Genomic DNA, 24,262 nt, shown 5'->3' with positions numbered 1-24,262 from the left:
GTGATTTGGTACTCAAACATCTTTTACATGAGTTTAGCAAGAAAACAATTACATTACTAACTGTAAGTGGTGTTGGGGGAGGGGCTCGATATCACGGTGGAAATATTGGCCTGCAACAATATTGACTCCACAACATTGACTAACATCATGTCAATAAAGGTAAGTACATGCATTGTTAGCAATAAGTAAATCTGTTCTTCCATATAAATACTTACCGGTGTAGATATACAGCCTGATTAAGAGTCTGGCGGGAGGGTTACTCTGTCACAAACTTGACGACTATCCCAACCTCCGTGTTACAAGTGCCATAGGATATAATTCACTTGAAAAAAGGCGGAAGGGATATCCATTACGTTTGACCTGCCAAACTCTAAATCAAGCCCATAGTCATAGTATCATAATAGTACAGAGAAGATGTCTGCATTTGTCAATTTGAAAAGTACATTGTCATTGTTAAGTCCTGTCCCATAGAACCATTTTTACTTGAACATTGCAGGTGGCAAAGCTGTGGAGCACTATTTTATTTCCAGGCAAATCAAAATATATTGTTGTGTTGAAGAACTTGGCAAATGGAAAAACTCTTGGCAAATCTGCATCCATAACTGAACCATGATACAATATGGATAAATGTTATACCTCCTTTAAACACGGACTTTGTGCCAGGATCTTACCTCGTCAAAGAAGGGGCTGTTCCCTTTGCGTATTCGTGTTCGCTTCGTTTGTCCGGCCACGGTCACCTTCACCACGGGTTTCACATTTGTGCCTGGGACTTGTCTTCCTTCTATCACTCGGATCCGGATCTGTGAAAAAGTAAACAAAGTTCAGGGAAAAGAAGTGAAAAGCTAAATTTATATCTGAATTATACCAGGAGAAGGGTGTGTCGGAAAGCAGAGTATAGATGTGAAGGGACTTTTGTGGAGAAACGCTACTCACGGATGCAGAAGAATACGCTTGTGTTGTTTAAAACCAGGATAAGATTTGATAAACCAGGCTGTATGTTGTAATGTATTACTTGTTTCAGTATTTCTCTAGTGGGCATCAGAGTTCATGTGCTAGGGCCAGAGCCATGATTACATAAAAAGTACACAGTTTGAAGTTTCATAGGGAGCTACTAATCGACAAATGGACAAAGTTTCTTCAAATTCTAACCACATTTATTTAAAAAAAATTCCATTCACTTATGACATTCCAATAACAATTGCTTCCAATTTTTCTATGAGATGTAGATGGGAAACCTCATTGGAAGTAATTGTCATTGAAATGCAGAATTTTAATGTAAATGATTTCAATAAACATGGTTAGATTGGAAGAAACTGTGTCTGTTTGTTGATTAGTAGCTCCCTACAAAACTGTAAACTGTGTTTACTTATTGACTTGGTGCGACACCAGTCTAGTAGGGGAGTTTGCACTCAGCCACAGTTATCTTAGTCCTTGATTTAATATACAAAAAAGTACCACTTGTGGTACATTTATAGCTCTCTCGGCACTTGAAGTAACTCCTAACTGGAATCAAATCAAGCTTTATTGTATTTTTACATGACCTTCTCTGTAAAGTATAGATTAGAGCCAGTGGAACACAATTTTAAATTAATTTAGCCAATAAACAGATTTGGCTTCAGCATTTACTACCTTGCAGCATAATTTACTGTTGGATCGTCCAAATACTGCATCCAAAAAAAGAGTTTAAGGTCCCTTTTACTATTGGTTGAGGAAGGCCAAAGTTCAGCCTCCCAGCTTCCAATTATAGGGTTGAGCAGGGTAGAGCGTACTGCCAATCAGATGGCTGTATCTCCACCTATGATCCACCAAGCTAGCGCCATATAAGAACTGGATGGAAACATGTGTTCCACTTGTCCTGTGCCTCAGGACGTCCCCAGCGATTCCCCCTGGTCTGTGACACATGGGTGACAGGTTGAGGGGAGCTCTCAGCCGCCCACTGAGCCCAGAGGAGAGAGAGGGGATTCCTGACACCCTGTGTCCCAAGACACCATTGTAGTTCTTAAGCTGGGGAGTGCAAACATCCTGGGGGTTCTGGAGCTTGACAGAAATCCCCAGGATTCTCTTTTTGTTTGCAAGAGGTGCTTGCCTGGGGAAGTAATCCTAATGGTTGGTGTCTTGGTTCCCACTGGCAGCCCCTGACATTTCTCAAGGTGATTGGGTTTCTCTCTGGTGGCAAAGGGCCATCAGCATAGTGCTGACTGGAAAACCCTTTGATGTCTACCAGTGCTTCACCAGCTGCCTGCCGCAGCTGGTTGGCCCTATAATCCCTGGTAATTGTTACGGGTGGAGCGTGGCAAGGTGGTCGGGGTGGGTTTAAAGAAGAGCCTAAATCTAATCTGTTGAAGGGATGGAGTCCGCTGCAGCGTAACACACGCCTGCTCCAAGCTATGTTAGCGTGACCTACTTCCGGTGAATAGGGTCCCAATGCTGCAAAATCGTGTCCCCGAAGGCCGTCACTATTAACCACAACCTCTCCAGATACCTTGTTCCACCTATGATGTACTACCTCATTTGACTGAATACTACATTAGGTCTGCCCTTTGTTTTTCCCTGCACCAATAATTCATCTAAAATGTCTTCATTTGCTAATTCTTCACAATTGTACCCAACAGAGGACAACAGCAAATGTGAATAAATACTCTAGTAAGCCTTGTAGCCGTATGCAGTGCTCCATCACAGCTATGGCCACATTATACAAACCACAAATATATAAAAATAAATATGTCATTTTACTCCAGTGTTAAAGTGGCCATAATTTTGTCTTTCCGTAATGAGTGATATTTACTACCAGTGTAATTACCTCTTAATGCTGGTGTTATTTCTGCCACCCTTTCTGTAATGAAGCTGTGGTGTTGAGTTCATGTGCTACCCCATCATCAGCCTAGAAGACCCCTCAACACCAAAATGACAAAATCACTCCCATGTACACTTTCATTCACCTTGCCCATACATGTTTTGGGGTTTTATGGCCTGGTGGAAAGTTGCCCAAAATTTGTGGGCAGAGGGGACAAGACAACACCTTCCTGAGCCCCATCACCACAGACCTCCAAAATATGTCAGTTTCAACAAGGTCCCTCAAGGACATTTGGAAAAGGATAGTGTGGATCTCAAGTGTGTGTTGTGTGGAGTCTGGAGGAGGAGGCAGTGTTCTTTTAGAACGTAAATATGCAACTATATACACTAAGGTGAATGTTTAAAAAACACAACTGCCCTGTAGGCTGTAGGATACTGTTCCACTTACATGTTCCAGCCCTGGCCCCATTATCAGTCCACCCTCACCACCCTGTCCTGGCCACACCCTGAGTTCTGTCATCAGGTTTCAAGCTCTAGTGCACATTCTCTTCAATGTAAGTTTCTGAGATGCTCTTGCTACAATAAATAAAAAAATTCTCTGTAAAGCAACAATATAAAAATAAAAACCATTTCGCCGTTGATTGATCGCATGTTATAGTGTGCCATGTTATGGTACATTGATGCTGGTTTACGTTTACCAGCTCGGAAGTATTCTGCAAGATTGTAATTAACACATATATTACAGTACACAGGCAAAAACAGTTGATGCTTCAAAATGACCCCTATCCAGAGTTACTTCTGTTCCCAAGTACTCCTCTGATGCTTCAAAGTCAGTCATGCTGGAAAAAACCTCAAACCGGTCTCCTAAAGCAATAAATGATTCATTTAATAGGCATTGAATGGGAAAGTAATGGGGCCAGAAGGCAAGTACTCATTGGTTAATCCTGAAACTGCATATTTATTAATGGAAGGGGTATGAGAACCGGAAGGAGCACAAAAACGGGATGAGAGGGAGCCTGGGGCTCACACTTCCCTATCAAACACACTCTGGGTGTGATTTACAAAGAAAGTCATAGATCTGTGCTCGTTAACCTATGACCTCACTGGGGGAGGGGTAGACATTCAACTTTCAGCAATTCACAAAAGTTCCAGAAACATGTCTGTAAAACTGCATCAGGTGTATGCCTCATACACCATTGTGAATTCCATGTTTTGCTGGTGCGGTGGGCATTTTGCATGCCTTTTTGTATGTGGTGCACAATTATATATCATAAAGTGATATTGTCTTTGCATATATTGCAAATGAGTTTCTATTTTTCCACAGGAAAAACATGTTAGTCCTTACCCCTCTACAGTGCTTAATTTGTACAAATATAAGTGTCAGGGCTCTCATCAGGGGGCCACTGCAGCTTGCACCACACATTGCCCCCGCCAGCGGTGCCCATAGCAGTACCAACACAACTACTAACCTCACACTCAAACAAGCGTGACAGTTCAGACTACTCCAGGCCCCAAAGCTATAAGAATGGCTTGGGCAGCAGGTAATAGTCATTGTTGATGTATACTGAACTAATAATTAACTACTGCTGTGGTCACCTCTAAAATAGCCAGACAGCACCACCTTGTGGCAGACTCTCACAATCGCCGGAGTTGATAAGTGCCAGTGCCAAGGACCAGAAACCACCAGCTCAAATTAATCAATGCCCCCTAGACACGGCGTTAGACCTGGCATCCTTGGCGTGGTTTCCCTTGACTATTTGCCTTCTCACCTTCTGTTTTGCTGACTTCGTTTTTGCTGGCTTTAGGATTCTAGGCACTTTACCACTGCTAACCAGTGCTAAACTGCATGTGTTCTTTCCCAAAAACATAGTAACATTGGCTTACCCAGAATTGCCATATTTAATTTACTTATAAGTCCCTAGTAAAGCGCACTACATGTGCTCAGGGCCAGTAAATTAAATGCTACTGGTGGGCCTTCAGCACTGATTGTGCCACCCACATTAGTAGCCCTTCAAGAATGGCTCAGGCCCGCCATTGCAGAGCCTGTGTGTGCAGTTTTAAACGACCTTGTCGACTTGGCCAGTTAACCCTCTTGCCAGGCCCAAACCTTCCTTTTTAATAGATGTAAGTCCCCCATAAGGTAGGTCCTAGACAGCCAAAAGGGAAGGGTGCAGTGTATTTAAAACGTTGGACATGTACTTTTAGGTTTTGCATGTCCAGGTAGTGAAAAACTCTTAAATTCGTTTTTCACTACTGAAAGGCCTATCTCTCCCATAGGTTAACATTGGGATTGCCTTATTACATTTTATAGGTGTAATTTCCAAATGAGATCAGATAGATATTTCAAGTTTGCTGCTTCTGGACTCCCTCTTGACAGCCACACACAGAGGGAGCATAGGTGTGCCTGATATGCTATCAACATCCTGATGGGCCATTAACATCTTGATGAGTCAACCTGGGCAGGGTGAGGGGGGGGCTGAAACTTACATTTCAATAGGCTGGGTCCTGAACCCTCACAAAGGGCTGCATAACCCATTGTAGTGATTCTGGAGCAAGGGAAGGAAGAGCAGGGAATTTGGGTATGTCTCTTTGAAGTCACCTCCAACAAGACATAACTGGGTACTGGACCGCAAACCCCACCAAATCCGTACACTTCTGGACCTGAGGACATTCTGCCAGAAAGAAGGACTGTTGGGTACGAAAGGGACTGACACTCTGCTGGAACTCTACTGGACGTTGCTGGACTCCTGCTTTGCTAAGCCTGCCATGCTGCCTGCTGCCTTCCTTGCCTGGGAGCGATAAAGAATGGACCTGCATCTCTACATCCCCAGAACCAAACTGACTTCATGGGCTTGTTGGCTTGCCTGCAGTTCTGAAGTCTCACGGAGATCAAAGACTTCACTCAACTCTGCTACAGCTTCTGAACTCTGCCAACTGCAAGTCCTACCTTGCCAAGTGGTGCCAATCCAGCCCTGGGCCCTAGGAAGTGAGATCTGCAGCTGTGTTCTAGGAACGTCAATGCATCACTGTCACTGCGCCAATTGGAACCACAGCATCTCTCCTCGACGTTGACGCATCGTGCTGCCACTGAGGATGAGGACTTTGCATCGCCAACTGCGCAGCTCCGGATTGATGCATCACCATTAGCCCCAGCACATCACCTTCGCATCGCTGGCTGTGCAGCTCAACACATCGCCTTCATCACAAAGAGGTTAAAACACTACACTACTGCTCACGGACTGATGACTGCACGGCTCAAGGATGACCTGCGTGGATTGGAACTTATGCATCGCCTACTCATAGCCTTCCCTGCTCCTCACATTGGATCCTCGACGTCGACACAACCCTCCACATAAGGTATTCTTTCAGTGGGACAAGGTTAGTCCGTGTCACTGGCCCGCCCTCCATCGCAGATGGCCTGAACTCTGGATTTACCCCAGCGTGACCAGATAGCCCCGGTGGGTGCTTTAAGTTTCTAAACACTACAGATTCAGATATTCTTCAAAAAAATCATATCTCGACTTCTACCTCTTGGATTGTTGTTTTGGTTTTGTTTTGTTCTTTAAATTAAGATCTATTTTTCGAACTTGGTGTGGATTGTTTTTGTGTAGTGTTTTCACTGTTTTACTGTTCTAAGTGTTGCACAAATACTTTACACATTGCCTCATAAGTAAAGACTGCCTGCTCTGTGCCAAGCTGCCAGAGGGTGAGCATAGGTTAATGTAAGGTGTGTATCTGACTTAGGGCCTGATTCAGACCTTGGCGGGCGGGCGTCCCGCCGACAAATGACCGCACCGCGGTCAAAAGACCGCAGCGGCCATTCATACATTTCCGCTGGGCCGGCAGGCGCTCTCCAAAAGAGCGCCCGCCGGCCCAGCGGAAATGCCCCTGCAACGAGGATGCCGGCTCCGAATGGAGCCGGCGGAGTTGCAGGGGTGCGACGGGTGCAGTGGCACCCGTCTCGTATTTCAGTGTCTGCATAGCAGACACTGAAATACTTTGTGGGGCCCTCTTACGGGGGCCCCTGCAATGCCCATGCCATTGGCATGGGCACTGCAGGGGCCCCCAGGGGCCCCGCGGCACCCCCTACCGCCATCCTGTTCCTGGCGGCAGACCCGCCAGGAACAGGATGACTGTAGGGGGTGTCAGAATCCCCATGGCGGCGGAGCGCGCTCCGCCGCCATGGAGGATTCTGCAGGGCAGCGGGAAACCGGCGGGAGACCGCCGGTTTCCCGCATCTGACCGCGGCCGAACCGCCGCAGTCAGAATGCCCTGCGGGGCACCGCCGGTCTGTCGGCGGTGCTCCCGCCGACCCTGGCCCCGGCGGTCAGAGACCGCCGGGGTCAGAATGACCCCCTTATTGTGACTAGGATTGTGGTGCCTGTTTGGACAGGTTGCATACCTCTGCCAACTAGAATCCCAATTTCTAACACACAGGAATTTCATCTGCCAATAGCATAAGGAAATCTCTGAACATTTCCAGAGTAGGAAAGGGTGGGTCAGAAGTTCCAGAATACGCAAAAATTCTTGCGTCTGTGGTTATTCTAAAAGTTTCCAGAAAAACGTACTCTTCGAACACCCACCGTTGAGTGTCATTTATTCGTAAGCAGTACTCTACCTGTATGAAATATTCATTTTTTCATATCTAAATGTATGGGATGTGAGAACTGTGAAGGCCATAGTTTAGCACTGATTGAACTAAGAGAACCTGTTGACCAAGGAGACTCAGTGACCTTGTTGCTGCTTGATCTGTCCGCAGTCTTTAATAAGGTGGATCATTGTGTATTACTGCACAGACGAAAGGACACCGCCATAAATGCACTAGGAAAGTTTATTCCTTTCTGACCGCTTGCACTCAAATAGTAGCTCTTCCAGTATTTTGGCCACATGTGCAGGAAGTAGTATGTAGTGTACTTCAGGATCTACCCTCTCACACATGCTATTTAATATCTCTAGGCAGGGCCACTGGAATTATGCAATTGTGTGACCTCTGCGTTTTTTGCATAATTATAGATTTGCCACATAATATATCATCTGGTGCAAAATCTGCAGATTTTAACAAAAAAAATTGTTTCTAACTCAGACGGTTCAAAATTTACTAAAAACGCAGGGACATGTGTTGTAGTGCGGTGGAAGGCTCTTTGCAAAGCTTTACTGATCACTTTTCTATTGCTTGTTGTTATATTTCTCTGTTAAACTTGTACTAGTCAGGTGCAACCAATGCCCAGACAGTGTTAGCAAGTGTAAAAATGTCCAAATAATGATGTAGTACTATCCCAAAATGTGCTGCATTACGCTGCATAATTTGCCTTTTGTTGCCACATAATTTACTCAACCCTGCCGCATAATTCAGCCATTCCCTGTCACATAATTCCAGTGGCCCTGTCCATTGGACTTACACTGATGCAACTGAGAAGATCTTTTGGGTATTTGCTGATATTCTTCTCTGGCAATTTTCAGTGGATTGTCCATTTGAATCAATCAAAAATGGTGAAAATGGACAAACTACCAAACCGCCCTTCAGCTGTGGACGTTTGGATGTTTCAAACTTTTTACAATTAGACAGGTGATAGGTAAGAAAACAAAGATAGAAAAATTCTCTTTGAAACCACAGACTAAGGCAGAGACCTCGTCCTGTGTTTTTTCATCTTAAAATGCCTAGATACTTCCTTTTTCCCTTGTTACTCAGTTTATTATTCCCTAAACTGGGGTCTGCTTGTACAATAGCCAGGGTCGACTACTGGAATCTTTCGTCTTTAGGTCTCGGATAATCACTTCTAGTGCAACTTCAGGGGATTCAAGACTTTGCTGTAAATTTGCTCTGTGGACTAAAGAAATATGAACACTTCACAGCCTGTATTTCCTTCCAGCGGCTGACATTCAACGGGGGACTGTTTTTAAAACCCTATGTATTACGTATAGAGTCTACTATAAGCAGTGCTTAATTTGTAAATAAGAAGGTGCTGGTGCTAAAAGCTCTCCTCTTAAACATGCAGCTGCTTCAATTAAAAGTGCGAGCACATAATACGGATGTAGCGTAATCCTGAAGCCATCTCGGGACTCCTTAATCCATTTACAGCCACTCCATGCCCCTTCAGCTCACTCTTGCAGCTTCCTGCTTTTCCCCTTTCTGGCGCTTCTTCTTTTTTCTCTTCCTCCATCTTTCCCACGTGTCTTTTACTCGCAGTAAATGCTTGAGACACAAAACTAAGTGCCGGCCCTCAGAAATAAATGCCGGTGCTCAGCACCGGAAACAACAAGCACAAATTAAGCACTGACTATAAGACAGTCCCCTTCAGCCTTATGCTTCAGCCAGTGGCGTAATGAAACTTGAGGGGTCCCGCCTGCACAGTACATGGAGGGGTCCCCTCTCTGGACTCACTCAGGAGCTCTCTGGCCATGGTACTGAGCTGAGGGGGCCCCCTGGAGCTCGGGGTCGCCCCGCACCACAGGGGCTGTGGGGGCCTTTGTTACACTGCTGGCTTCAGCCTGTATAACCCTGCAAGGGTTCCCCGTTCAGGTTTACATTCCTTTTTTGCTGTGCCCAGGCAGGAAATTAAATCAGCCTTGGCAAAAATGATTAATTCTGTCCCCATATGCAGACATGCTAATGTGCCCTAGACCCAGAGCAACTTTTTCAAGTTGCCACTGAAATCGCGTAACATGACCCACTACTTCTGGAGGCTATAAACCGTCCTCCAAGGATCAAAACCGGCCTCCTGGGGCTCCAAACTCCCAGAGAATCGCCTGCTTGTCCCACCGTGCAGTCTGGCCATGGTTGTACCCCAAATAAGGAAATTAGGAACTGCAGATAGGTGCCTCTCCCTGCTGCATCCTCAATTTAGGAATATTCTTCCAATATGGATAAATCCATCCCACGCCAGCCCTCGTTCAAGAAAGGACTAGAGACCCATCCATTGTGTTAGGTAAGGACAATCTGGATTGTGTTTCATGAGTTTTCAGGACTATCTAGCACCAGGATACTTGGTTTAAACAGCACTTTCTATCAATTTTATTCTATTATATTCTATGTTATTCTGTAAGGAAAGTGTGAAACAAGATGGTAACAGAGAAATCCCTGCAAACATCAAGGTGCTTGTAAATTTTTCTTATTACATTTGCATTTGTAAGTATTTTTGACCAATGAGTTCCCCTCTTGAAGGAAACTATACTTAGGGTCATATTTATACTCTGTTTGTGCCGGATTTGCATCATTTTTTTTAATGCAAATCCGGCGCAAACTTAACTCCATATTTATACTTCGGCGCTAGACCCTTCTAGCATCAAAGTTAGGGAGTTTACATTATTTTTTGGACGTGGAAACCTACCTTGCGTTAATGAGATGCAAGGTAGGCGTTCCCATGCAAAAAATGACTAAGGCATTTGCACCTTTTTTATCCTCCCGCGCAAAAATGACGCACCGGGAGGAGGCGGGCCTTAAAAAATGGCGCTAAGCCTGTTTAGCGCCATTTTTTGACACCTGGGTCAGGGCAGGCGTTAGGGGACCTGTAGGCTCATTTCCATGGTCTCCGACCATGGAAGCAGTCCACAGGTGCCCTTCCCTGCACCCAGGGACACCCCCTGCAACCCTCACCCACCCCTGGAGGACACCCATGGATGGGGGGACCCATCTACGGTAAGTCCAGGTAAGTATTTTCCTTTTTTTTTTTTTAAGTGGCATAGGGGCCCAACTTGGGCCCCCCCTACATGCCATTGTGCCCAATGACCATGCCCAGGGGAGATAAGTCCCCTGGGCATGGCCATTGGCCAGTGAAAGACAGGAGTCATTTCCATGGGGGTTGTGAGTCAAAAAATGATGCTAGTCAGGTTAGAGTCAATATTTTTGACGTTAACCTGACTTGCACCATTCTTTGATGCACAACCCCCAGTCTTCCCTTCGCCTCCGCTGCCCGGTTACCATCATTTATTTTGATGCTAACCAGGCCGCTGCGCCCGCTACCGTCCTTCCTTAAATATGACACCCGGCTGGTGCTTTGGAATGGCGCTAGCCGGCATTAATCTTTTTGACGCAAACCTGGGCTAGCGCAGGTTTGCCTAAAAAATTATAAATATGGGCCTTAGGGTTTCGGTTTTATGGTATTTCTTTTTTAACATTTCCGTCGGTATTTATCCATATTTATTATATGGCCATCTTAATGGTATTTATCCATATTTATTTTGTGTTTTCAGAATAAATGGAGCCGTAAGATGGTATATTTCCACATTTATTTATACTCAGATATGCCCTAATACGTGGATGCCTGTCGTGTTTTACGATATCAAGCAGCCACATATAACAAAAACACCACACCCACAGGTGCATATTTGCGATATAGTACAAATGTAAGTTAGCATATGCCTGTATTTATTGAATTCACATCCTGTTTTTTAACTCCCAACGCTATCTGCGCAGCCTCTGCCAGGAATTCATGAAAGGCAGCATACAGAGTCTCCCATAAGAAGCACACTTTTCTGTATTTTTCCACTTTAAAAAATAAATACAAATAGGAAACACATTGTTTTGTGTCTGTATTTATCTGTAAAAATCAGCAAAAACAGAAAACTGGGAGCCTTTAATATACTCTAGTAGCATGTGAGCTGGTTTCAGAGTGAAGTCCAACCCTATGAAACAGACAATTAGCTATTTTGAGTCTTTTTGGGTGTGACATAATAGTGTAAATAGCACCATAGTGTGATGGTCATGTCATGAAAAGCTATATATACGTGTCTTTTGGGTCAGTCCATCTGTAATTGTTCTCAAACGACAGAGAGCAATGCATCTTTGAAAGGAATTAAAATTCAAATTGCTCCCGACCCCCGACCAGACGAACAATACCTTTTCTAATTCATCTGAGCCAGGCCAGAATTTCCTTCAAATGTGGATAGGAGTCAGGACACACACATGTAAACTTTGTGCTTTTTCAGCCCTGCCATGTTTCCCAGGTCCATGCGTGACGTGCTGCTCCAGTCCAGGTTTTTCATTTCAATTCTGGCTCTTATTTATTTATTCAATTATATACCTGAACTACAAATCCCAGAATTCAAAAGGAAAAAAACTGGACTGGAGCAGCACATCACACCTGGACCTGGGAAACTTAGCAGCTATGCGTCTTCAAGGTGGGAGACATTGAGGGGTTTTGAATATAATCTCATTAAAATTAGTGGAGATCAGTGGTGGAACTGGAAAACAAGAACTCTGGGAACCCTAAATTAGTTAGGCTGCTAGGTGGGGTTAAGGTTTTTTTTTTTTTTGGGTGGGGGAGCAAGGTAGCAAAAGGGTGGCATCAGGCAAGACAGTGTAAGAAGCACTATGTATGTATATATATATATATATATATATAGATAGATATATAGATATTTTAATTATCTGTCAATGTTAGTACGTCAACAACTTTGAAAACTCCTCCTTGTTAAAAAAAAAAACATAGCTTATTTGTCAACAATTGCGTACACTGCAATGAAGAGGATGGAAATCACCTCCCCAGCAGGCAGCTGCTTTGCAAAGACCCACACACTGCAGGTATCTGCTGCCTTTGTCCACAGCAGTCTGTGTCACAGGTGAGAGAAGCCAATGGGACTAGCAGGTCTTTGGCTGGTAATTACTTGAGCACAGGGGCTTTCAGTCGGGTATGGTGAGGTGTCTGTCTGATTTCAAAAATACTGATTATTTTACAAAATATTGTTTTCCCTCACTTAGATTCCCCAACTAACCCTCATTCGCCTCCCTTTCAACTACCCCTCAAGCCCTCTCATGCACCCGGCCAGTTGTATTATGTAAGTCCCTGATCAGTAACCGGAATCCGGCAGGTTCCTGCATCATTCCAGCACTGGTGGGGCATTTTTGGAGGCCTGGGAAGGTCATTGCGCGACATTTTGCTCGTACGAATGATGAAACTGAGACCTGAGTGAATGACACCGGGCAGATGATGGCGAGATGGAGACAAAAATAGCAACAAGCTGACAGCATGAGGAGAGCGCCGTTTTGGATTCTTATCTCGGAGTTATCACGAGTGTACCCTTTTCCATCCCTTTTCCATCGTGCAAGCTGTTTCAGGCAACATCCATGCACAAGCCCTTAATGTTGCTCATGAAAGAAAATGTCATACAACCGAATGTAGTTCCAAATAATGTCGCTAGATGGCAGCATACAGCAATTCAATAAATTGGAGCTGCCCTATATCATAGGTACGCACAAACATTTTCTTAGGGGCCATAAAATTTGATATGCATGTGACCGAGAGCTGCATTAATTCCATAAGGGTGGCTGTCAGGGCAGGGTTGGCGGTACGGTGGGTGTAGGGGAAACTGAAAATATACATCTAGTGGCTGAACTGCACAATCTGAAACCAGAAAACCTGGGATTAATTCTGGCTTCCCCACTTAACTAAATTGTGAGACCTTAGCCAATTGTTTTATTTCATGTTTCCTCTTTTTTTCTTATCATATATACTTGACTTCAGAATATGCACTGTAAATACCTTATCTCGTGTTTGATTTAATAAGCTGTGTTTTTCTCACATAATAAGAATGGAGGTCACCCAAAGAGTGCACATAACATCTAACCTGCTTCTTAGTTCACTAATACATTGCTGTCAGTGTGGGGGAAAGAATTAATGTTTCTAAATCCACGTTTCAAAACTATCACTTTAAAAAAATACTTCTTAATGCACTGATAATCTTATGTACTGAGGCGAAACGGTTCTTCTTGTTAATGAAATACACTTTTTGAATTCTGGAGAAACTTGATCATATTTCTATGCTTTTGCAGCAAGATGCTTTTAAAAATTAAGGTGGTTCCTCAAGTTAAGGGGTGCATAACATCCTAGTTAGTTCCTTTCTTAAACATCAATTAACCTTTAAACAAATGCTTGCATATTTAGTTTTTACATATTTCTGATGTTAGTCGAGTTGTTGTGTAGCCATTTTAGTTATAGCTCCATGCATGTTATTTTAGCACACTAGGCCTGCCGCTGTGCACTTTAACCTAGATATATTTTATTCAGCTACGTTTATTATTTTAACATTATCCACATTTGCGGTCTTGTTTTATTTATTTCTATCTAGCTGTTCTTTGCCTAGGCCAGCACTGCGTTCTTAAACAAGACATTCTTTCACTCTGTGCTTCTCTCAAGGCTGCAGTAAGATAGGTTGCTGGTAAACGCGGTGACGCTTTCTCTGTTATTCACAGAAACATACACATCCTTACGTAGGGACATTTTCTCAGAACATCAGCTGTTTTATCATAAAAACACTTCTCTGTCCCATACACGTTAGAGGGAGATTCCAACCAGATGACCAAGACTGTATGCTGATTGCTGAACGCTTCGCTACAGCTGTTTATGCAGACTTCAGGCCTTTGCTCAGGTATGGGGGATGATGTCTTCCCAGGGGAACCTGAAGGGCAGAACTAGAGCTTAACATGCTGTGCTCTAGTATAGCCTAGGTAGGAATGAGTCTGTTGACTCTAGTGACAATATGGTAGCATTATTTATATGCTTCATCCTCCTTGTCGCAATTTTAATCCTGTCATGCTTTATCGTCCTGGGTATTGCAGTACATGCTTTATTGTCTAAGAAACAGTTGCTTCATTAAAACCTTATTGAAACATATACTGCCTCTGCTTGTCCTTCTATATGTGAGACTAATGTAACTGAGAGAAACGGGATGAGATATGAGTGACCACAATTTCCCTGAGGTGTCAATTGTGTCATGCGCTCGGCTGCCCAATCATCCCTGCTCTTGGGTAGAGATGAGGCACTGCTAGTTAGCCGGAGCAAAACCTAGATTAGGCCGACAGGTGTCACCTGTAGTGGGTCAGACTCAGTCTCCCACACCGCAGGCGATTCTGCAGCCCAAATCAAGTAGTCTCATTAGAATAATGAGAGCCTACGCGACAGAGTAAACAGCAGCCCAGTGCGGCTGTTGACTAGGGGGTAGCATGCAAAGGTCAGGAGGGCCGCATGCGCCCCTTGGCGACACTACTATGCCCTACGTGTGCCTAGACTCACCCCTGCTCAACGCCAGGATACTCTCCCAGGTGATAGTGCGCTCTACAAACCAGCCTAACATAACACGTTTCAATCATTGCAATCAAAGCAGTTGTGGCCTGTCAGCACTTCTGCTGCCTGCTCGTTAGTCGCGGTGTGCAAAACTTGCTTTTTTTCTGAAATTTCATGCAATTCTTTTACATTTTATCTGCAAACCAGTCTTCTTCTGGTATCTCCCAAGACCTTTTTCCACAAGGTGTGCCTTGACTTAGAAAATGTTATGTGAAATTGAAATTGTAACAAATTTCACGTAAAGCAAAATTCAAGAATCTCATTAACTTAATTAACTGTATTAAAACCTCACCCAGACTTTTTTGTCACCTGAACAAGAGGAGCTCTTAGTCTGAACATGGAATCTGTCCAATCTCTTCAGTCTGCATTCTTACAGGAGAGGACTGTGGGCTGCACCTGGTAAGGCGGAGTTATAAACTCGTTGTGTTTGACGTCCACAGCTCGTAATTGCACTGCCCTGCTAAAAGCAGCCTACCCACGACATGCAAATATAAGCCACCGATTCCCTTACATTAAGGAAATATATCACCTGATTATGAGAAGAAAAGAGATCAGCACACAGCATCAAAGTCACAACTTTTGTTCGACTCACCTGGAAATCTTGCGGGTTGTTTGACAACAGCTTCCTAGACCCGCTCCTTTTCCGCTTCACACCGTACACTTGATTCATTGGGTTTTTTTTGGGAGGCGCGGGCTGTTCTGCTCCCGGAGGGGCTGATGGAGTTTCTGCCTCATCTCCTGTCCCAATCTGGTCCTCCGTATCTTCCTCTCCTCCTGTGTCTGCCAGGAACAAATATTCCATCAGAATATACCACTGTACTTTTTATGTAGCCATGGGGTGTCAGCTGGTCCAAGAACAATACTTGGGGACATATTTATGAGCCCCTTCCACCACCATTGCATCACCTTTTGTGACACAGCGGCAGCACAAACCTAGAACTCATATCTATGAGGCCACGGAAAGCCACTTACGTGACTTTGAATGGCATCATAGATATGGAGTAAGGCAAGGCAGCACAAATCACTGCGTTGCCTTATTCTGCTCAAGGGAGGCGTTCAAGCAATAGTGGTTTCTTCTAGAGGGCGGGGTAGCGCGCCCCCTGCCTGCTGCGAGCCACGCAGGGAAAAATAAAAGCAGTGCCAGCCCCGACCCCAGAGACATGCTGGGTGTGTCCTTTGCTGCCGATTAGCAGCAGAGGACAGGGGCAGGGATGACAGGACGCTACAAAGTGCGCATGTCACTTTGGCCGACTGTTTTTCATCGCCAAAGTGACATTAACACTTTGAAGCTCTCCACCCAGCTGTCTTAACACACCTGGGTGGACACCAAGCACAGGCCTCTAGGGCCTGAAGGAGCGTCCATCCAGGACAATCCATCCAATCCAGGTGCTTCTCTCATGCTGGTTAGCAGTATGAAAGCAGCATCTGGATTGGTTAGGGTAGGTCTTCCGGCATCGGAGAAGGAGAAGGAGAAATGCACAGAGGAGGAGGATGCACTGCCTGTGGGTAAGTGCTGTTTTCTTTATTTTAAATGTGTAATGCATGGGTGTCTGTGTAATGCACGTAAGTGTGTAATGCATGCAGGTGTAGTGGTTGTGTTTATTTTATAGTTAGTTTTATGATGTTCTTTGGGCTTTTGGAGGGAGGAGTGGTTTACTATGGTGTTCTGGAGGGAGGGGATGTTTATTTATTTTTTGGGGAAGTGGTGGGGCATTTCACTCACCCCACCACTTTCAACGGGTACAAGCCGCTGCTGTGTTCCATGGGCGTTGCAGTGGGTGTTCTCACGTAACACCCATGGATTCTGACGCATCCTCAGATTTACAAGACCTTCTAAAGCTGGGGATGCTCCGCAACCTCATGCATCCCCAGGGGAGGCAAAATGAGAAGAAATATCTCTATTTCTCCTCGTTTGTTTTCTCTTTCTATGTGTGCTGCATTCTGCAACACACATAGAAAGAGGAAAAGCCTCCCATGATAGTTTTTTTGCAGAAAGGTGTGCCTTCATGCACAAACACAATCCTGCTGACGATGCAGACACTCTTGCACCATGGTGCAAGGGTACATTGGCGCTAGGCTGCCAAAATGGCACCAACGCAGTGGGAAAGTACAGGAGTGTGCTGTATGCCTTAAATACGGCGCATCCCTGCCCTTTCCCCTTGATGCAGGGCGGCACAGCAGGGTGGCTTGCTACGCTGCCCTGCGCCACAAACGCATGCATATGGGCCTAGGGTACTATATTGATAATAATTTCAAAGTCCACTTTACCCAAAGCATGCACATTTGATAACAAGCAGTACATAACTCCATACGGGGGAAGCACCTCCATAAGTTTCAAAATGGAAAATTTGAATATTAAAGAAGCCTAAAATTCCAATATTAAAGACGCTTAAAAGACTTTAGATTAGGAATTACCACACCAAGGGTGACCACCGCCCTCCAAGTCATTATGGACACTCATTCCAGTTGAAACATTTGTGCCGTCACCAGATGCATTCTGGGTGATGTAGTCCTGCTTGTCTTCCATTAAACTGATTAGAATAACACACCTGAACACAATGACTGGTGGGTGAACAGTTCAAGGCTGGACACAGTGTCTGTAATGATCTGCAGTGAGGTGTTGCTTTAGCCACATTTAACAGAGACAAAAAAGGATGAATGATTAGGGCAGGCAGCCAGATTAGTTGCTATCTGTACAGTAACGTCACACATCTTATTGGCAAATGTGCATCTCATGAATTGTTTTGGGCTAATTGACAAAGAAAAGAAGTTATTTTGGTAGCTTGTATGGGCATGTTATTTTAGCCATAGGCCTGCAAGTTGTGCCCTTTAGCCTGGTAAGATTTCATTTTATTTTCTGAGCAGAAACTCTCTTCTGTGGTGATGTTTTATTTTCCTTTATCTCATACGCTTTTAGCACAGAAGCTGTTTTCATTCCTTTTACTTGTACATTCTCATTGTGGGCTTTGCTCAAGGTTGTCGCCAATATGTTGCCAATACAAAGTGGAACACCACAATCTTTGTCACTTCACAAGAAACATACGTGTTCTTACGTTAGGGCTGGATTCTCAGAACACCAGCTGTTTTATTATAAAACATCTTTCTGCCCCCTATGCGTTTCACTGCATATGCCTGCTGAGACTTGACATCTTTCCATTTACATGAGAGAGGACTCTCAGTAGACCAATAACCCTCGTCACTTCTATCAAATCCAGTTATGGGGGATGGTTTCTTCCTAGGGATCCTGGCGGGCGGAATAAGGCTAACACTGCATAGTAGTATCTTAGTGGCGTAGGTAGGAATCCTGACACTTAGCACTCTGACACTATGGTGGGACTTTTTTTGTGTTTCACTTTCATTGTCATCGCATTACTATTATTCTGTTTTATCATCCTAATCGTTGCACTACATGCTATTTTATCTACAATGCAGTTGATTCAATAAAATTTATTTAACCGATTTCTGCTTCTGTTTGTCTTTGCATGTGTGAGACTAATGTGACTGAGATAAAAGGATGAGCTCTGTTCCACCCCGATTTCCCTGAGAAACCAGAATGTCATGCGTACGGCTGCCACAAATTACCGCCACTTTCAAGTGCTGGTGAGGTACTGCTAGCTGGCTGGAAGGGTTAGGCTGACAGTTGTCACTCAGTGTGGAATTGGACTAAGTTCCCCACATACTGAGGGTGCTGTCACCTGAATTCAGCAGTCTCTTTTAGTATAATGAGAGCCAAACACGACAAGTAACCTTTCAAGTCATAGCCTCAAGCCTGTGATTTTCATAAATCAACTCATTTATTGGGGGATTCAGAAATATTCAATGGTCTGTGCACAGAATTTGCAGATTTCAGGGATTATGCCTAACCCTAAAATACACCACTTTACTTTAGGATTACAGGTGAACGCATCTTTTTTCTTCACCTGGAAATCTTTTCTTAACCTCAGGAAATCTTTTTGCCTACATCCGTTTTTGCCTACACCCTATGAAACATGAGGATGTTTGGGTGATTCACATTCAATCTGAACACTTACTCCAGCCTTTTCCGGCACTAAAGGGAGCTGAAAATATGCATCACACCCCACGGAGCGGAGATGCTCTAGGTAAAACAAAATGGCTGCCAGCCAGTTTCAGAGCAGGTCTGAGGCACCACAGCTGTAAGTGAAATTTGAAACCTTGCTGCTATTCACAGACATATTTCACAAATAGCTCTTAAATGTGGAAGGATTTGTCGCTTTCTAGTCTTATAGCATTGAAAAAAGGTGCAACTAAAGCCTCGGCAGAAGCCATGTTTATTCTGTAAGGCACTTTTAAGTGCGAGTTCAAATTGCATTAATACACACAGAGTTATGACTCAGGCACAATCTCTGTGTTTTCATTAGTAAAACCTCTTGGAATATATTGGAAGCTCCAGCAAAACTATTAAGCTGTATTTAGGTATTTTATATATTTAGCATGGCCAGGAACAGGACAAAGAGTTTTGGAAAAGCCCCAAACTTCCAACCATCTATCAGAGCCCTCAGGCCGCAGGAGGATGTGAGGACTGAGAAGTAGAGGTGGGAAAAACTATTGTGTGAAACACGCAAAACGTGTGATCCACCTATTTTTTAAATTCGTCTCTAACGTGAAATTGGACTACATATCTGTCCAAATTCTCCCCACAAATGAACCTGTGAGATGAGTGGACTTCATGGGCCATGCAAATTGTGTAGTTCTTCCTGAGTTAACGAGGTCCAGGAGAAACTTTGCAAACTGCCTGAACTTCCCAGGAGCTGTGAAGTACTTCTGGTTCTCACTGTACCTTATTGGACTATTGAGAAACATGTAAACCACCGGCTCCCTTCTGGAATCAGGGACATATTTTTCTTCTGTGTTAGGCAGAAGCATATTCCATAGGGTTTCTTTACTGAAGATAAAAAATATTGCCCACTTATACCTTCTTGTGTCATTAACTCCTGTCTCCTGATCTCCTTGAGCTTTTTTCAGCTCTTGTTTCAATTTTGACTTCCCTCGGATCCTTCCCACTTCTTATAACGTATAATTCTTCTTCACTCATCTGCTCTTAATCTTTCCATCCTCGTCAGCCACTCTCTGCCTAAAAAGGATTTTTTTATTCCCGCTCCAAATCTCCATCCATATTAGCTACCTTTTTCTAAATAATTATTCCCTTTATACAAGCATCCTGTGCTCCTCTTTTCTGCCCTTTTTTCATCCCTCTCCTGCTTTTCCTAATTTTTTACAGATTTATTTAGGGCTTTTTAGCACTGTCTGTCGCCTTTAAACCACCTGTGAGTGCTTAGATGTCTAGTGCCACATGGCAGCTGTAGGGGTGTTGCCGCAGTCTAACCGGAAGTGAGCATCCCTGTGCCCTCTAGAACTTCCAGAAAGGCCAGAATGGACAAATCACTTCATGGGTCTCTGAAGTCTCTACTCTGAATTCCAGATCATGTCCAGTCCTGATTCCTTTCCAATAATTATTCTTGACACTGTCTCCTCAATGTGTCAATCTCTTTATCATTCGATTTATTTCCCCACTAAAGTGTTTACTGTTCAACAAGCATGAGCCAGTCCTCAATCATCCTAATATGTCTTCACTATGTCTAAGTATTCATTCCTTCGCTCTTCCTTCTTTAGTCATGAATCCAGTGAATGCGTAGGAAAGTGCCGTAACTGTCTCAATTTTATACAATTACAGGAAGAAGGGGTTTTATTTCTGCTAATAAATGTTTCACTGCAGGCATGAAGTTTGGAAATTAAAAATATATTACCCAAATGTACAAACCTTAGATTTTCATACTGCATGTATCATCAGTATTATGCAGTGTTAAAAACAGGCGGTAGTCAAAAGTGAGTGTGAATGCCATACAATCAAACGGAAATTAGGAATAGAGTACTATAAGTACGTTTTTCATGGGGAGATATGTGAACACTGTAACCACAGTAAACCTTGCATTGTGTAATATATTCATAGAGGTCTAAGGGCCCTATTCACAAAGGTAAACTTAGACGAAAAGTCTAAGTTTACTCCAGAAGTCTAAGTTTAGACCTAAAGTCTAACTTTACTCATAGTAAAGTTACACTTTTGGTCTAGGTTTAGACGATTAGTGTAAGTTTAGACCAAAAGTCTAAAGTTAGACCAAAAGTCTCACTTTACTCCTAGTAAAGTGAGACTTTTGGTGTGAGTTTAGACCAAAAGTCTAAACCTAAACCAAAAGTCTAACTTTACTATAAGTAAAGTTAGACTTTAGGTCTAAACTTAGACTTTTGGTGTAAACTTAGACTTTTGGTCTAAGTGTACCTTTGTAAATTGGGCCCTACATTTTCTTTGCGTGAGTGGTCCTCAATGTTTTGTTCTGTGACCACATAAGGTTTAAAGGTCCTTCCCCAATTAATACTCACCAGTGACAGTGTCCAGCTCTGAGATGGAGGGCGTGGGATCAGGAGGCGGAGGAACGAAGACAGGGGCGGCTCCAGGAGGGGGGAAGTAAGACAACTGCAAAGCTAATGTGGCCTGCAAGAGAAGGGAAGCAGAGGGATTATCATGTGCTATTCAGCAACGAGTAGAGAGTTAATGGGAACCTTATAGGGGTGTCCTCCGAACTTTACTTGAATAAGCCATTTTTGCCTGAAGGTCTAATTTATTTACTCATACTTACTTTGCATTATAATTAGGGTTCCTGGTTTTATGATACTTAGTTTTTTGACATTTCTATCTGTATTTATCCATAATTCTTTTTTGCTAAGTTTATCTTTATCCATATTAATTGTGGGTTTTCTATAAAAAAAATGAAGCTGAAATATGTATATTTATACTATTATTCAACCAGTAAATGTGCACTCATGCCTGCACGCCTGACAAGTTCCAATCATATAAACACACTCAGATGATAAAACATACACTTACAAGAAAATTAGCACATTTTAGTATCAAGGTTGTGCATATCTACAGCTGTTTAAGCCTCTTTACTAAAATTCCTTTATGTTTTTAACTCCCCCCCCCCCCCCGCCTGTCAATCCGCACAGACATTGGTCTGGCAGTCATGACTGGCAGCAGTTTGAATCACTCAAAAACAATCCAATTTCTGTTTTTATCCAAATGTAAAAATGAATTGAGACAGGAAAGTAAATGGTTTTCCGTCTGTATTTATCTGTACAAATCAGTAAAAATGGAAAATAGGGAGCCTTAATTACAATTTAAGTTTTACTGAGTCATTATCATATGCACATGTGAACTTCTGTACCAGTTATTCTTGGGGAACGAAGGGAGAACATGACCAAGCCACATGTAAGTACTGAATCTCAGCCACAGTCATGAAAAACAGGCCACACATTTGTAAAATACCCCTCGCAAACATGCAGAAGTATCTCAGAGCCTGCAAGTGACGAACTGTCCTAGCGACCAATGGGTAATCAGTGGGAGGAGACCACGGACGCACCCACCTCCTGCACTCCCATCTGTGGATTTGCTCTCAAGCACAGCGCCCTCAGAAATAGACTCCCATGAACGCCACCTGAGAAGGGGTGGAGCCTGCTGACAATCCCTGGCCTTCATTGGCCGGGCACGTCACCCATGTCAGTTAAACTCCTCCCACTTGTCTAAGGGTAAGAATGTAACCAAGTCCGTACCGCTGAAGCCCTTCTTGAGCAGCAGGGTACAGGAGGCTACAACGCTACACAGTGACATTTCTGCCCATGCGAGGGTCATGACTGTCCTACAGGAATGGAGCAGATCTTGCCACACCCCACTGTGAATAAGGGGTGTGGTGATGTGCATGCCTGACACAGACCGTCAAGTGCCCACAAGGGCAGATTCTTTTCAGTTTCACAATCCTTTATTGGAAGATTAAAACAAAACATTGCATGGGGAAGGACGGACAGGCAACATAAGTCCCCATATGTGAAACAGTAATACTGTATGAAACCACACAGTGCAAGATGAAACAGAGCGCTAGGTCTGTAGCGTGTGGTGTTCCCATGAAGCAGGGATCCTCGAAGGACAGGTAAGGGCAATATCAAGGAGGACACGCGGGTCCACATCTATACACGGAAGGGTCAGCGGGGAGGGGGGGCAGAAAAATATAACACGACAAAACAAGAACAAACAAATAGAGAAAAAAACCAACATGAAATCCATACCCGCATCCACACGCCCTGGGGGGAGTGGATTTTGGGGGGGGGGGGGGGGTGAAAGTGGATAGAATAGGGAAAGAAGGGAAAAGAGGAAAAAGGCGGGAGATTTTGCACTGAAAATAAAAGCATGTATGCAAAGAAATTCACACACATGCAGTCCAATTTGTGAACATTCACATACACTTTGTGAATGAGCACAAGCGTAAAATGTGATTTGCCACCACAGTCTGTGCGGGGTGAAACCTAAGTCAATCTTTAGGATAGTGAACAAAGCACAGTATCTAACATGCAGGCAACAGGTATGTATTTTTTATGAACATGTCAATTGCTTATTACTTTGTTGGAGATATCTGTGTGTTACATGCAGGTCTCAAGTTCAAATTGTCTGTACTATAGCTTAGTGAGCATAAGGAACTATGCACCAGCACAAATGCACTGCATGCATACTGCAAGGCTTTAGGTGTACAACCTTTCAGATTTTTTCTTAATCTTTTGTTATTCTAAGGTCACTGAAAACTATTCCTTCAGGTGGTTTATAAACTGTTATTTTAAGTGCTACATACAGGATTACTGTTTACTACTATAGACAGATTCATCTGACATTCCTGTAGTGCATGATTTTCACTTTCCTACAAAGGCTGGAGATGAAAACAAACTTCCCCTCAATTAAATTTTATTGTTTTAGCACTTGTAAAGTGACAGCATGCTGAGAGTCTTAGGCCCATATTTATACTTATTTAGCGTCGCATTTGCGTCATTTTTTGACGCAAAAGTGGCGCAAACTTACAAAATACAATTGTGTTTTGTAAGTTTGCGCCACTTTTGCGTAAAAAAATGACGCAAATGCGTTGCTTAAAAAGTATAAATATGGGCCTTGGTTTCCTCAACAGCATTGGCATCTGTAGCTAAGTATTAGGTTCTGGGGTGATAGGCTCCAGTCTGTTCTTAGCTCGAATGAAACTAAAGAAATGCTGATGGGCTTTTAAGGGGGGCATTTGTTGTGGGTCCAGCTGCAGTCGAACATAAGAGCCCTCCCTCAACTCAAAGTTGCTAGGCTGAAGGTAAAGCACCACAGCTGAATGTGTCCCAGTGTCGGAAAATGGCACTAGGGCACCTTTCACTTGGGGTGGCCCAGATCTACCGAATAGCATTTGCCGGATCTGCATGGACGCCCCACATTTCCAGCACTGTTACCAGTTCTTTAAAATATGCAGAGTGGGCTTAGGCTCCACCCACAGGAATGGTATCAGCTGAACTGATAACATTGGCTTTGTTTGTATCAC

General features: G+C 43.7%; 1 protein-coding gene across 10 annotated transcripts in view; it reads right to left on the bottom strand.

The window, feature by feature from the left end:
* The window catches only part of DYSF (dysferlin), a 794,684-nt gene that overhangs the window by 488,841 nt on the left and 281,581 nt on the right, over positions 1–24,262 (bottom strand). For all 10 annotated transcript variants that reach the window (XM_069205583.1, XM_069205587.1, XM_069205579.1 and 7 more), the window contains exons 5-7: positions 21,249–21,360; positions 15,445–15,632; positions 672–800 (exon numbers count right to left, since the gene is read on the bottom strand). In XM_069205583.1, the coding sequence (XP_069061684.1) occupies positions 672–800; positions 15,445–15,632; positions 21,249–21,360 (429 nt within the window). The remainder of the gene's footprint in view (positions 1–671; positions 801–15,444; positions 15,633–21,248; positions 21,361–24,262) is intronic.

Source organism: Pleurodeles waltl, chromosome 1_2 (genome assembly GCF_031143425.1).
Source record: "Pleurodeles waltl isolate 20211129_DDA chromosome 1_2, aPleWal1.hap1.20221129, whole genome shotgun sequence".
NCBI lineage: Eukaryota > Metazoa > Chordata > Amphibia > Caudata > Salamandridae > Pleurodeles > Pleurodeles waltl.
The sequence above is the reverse complement of the archived record's forward strand: the minus strand, read 5'-3'. Positions and strand labels throughout refer to the sequence as shown.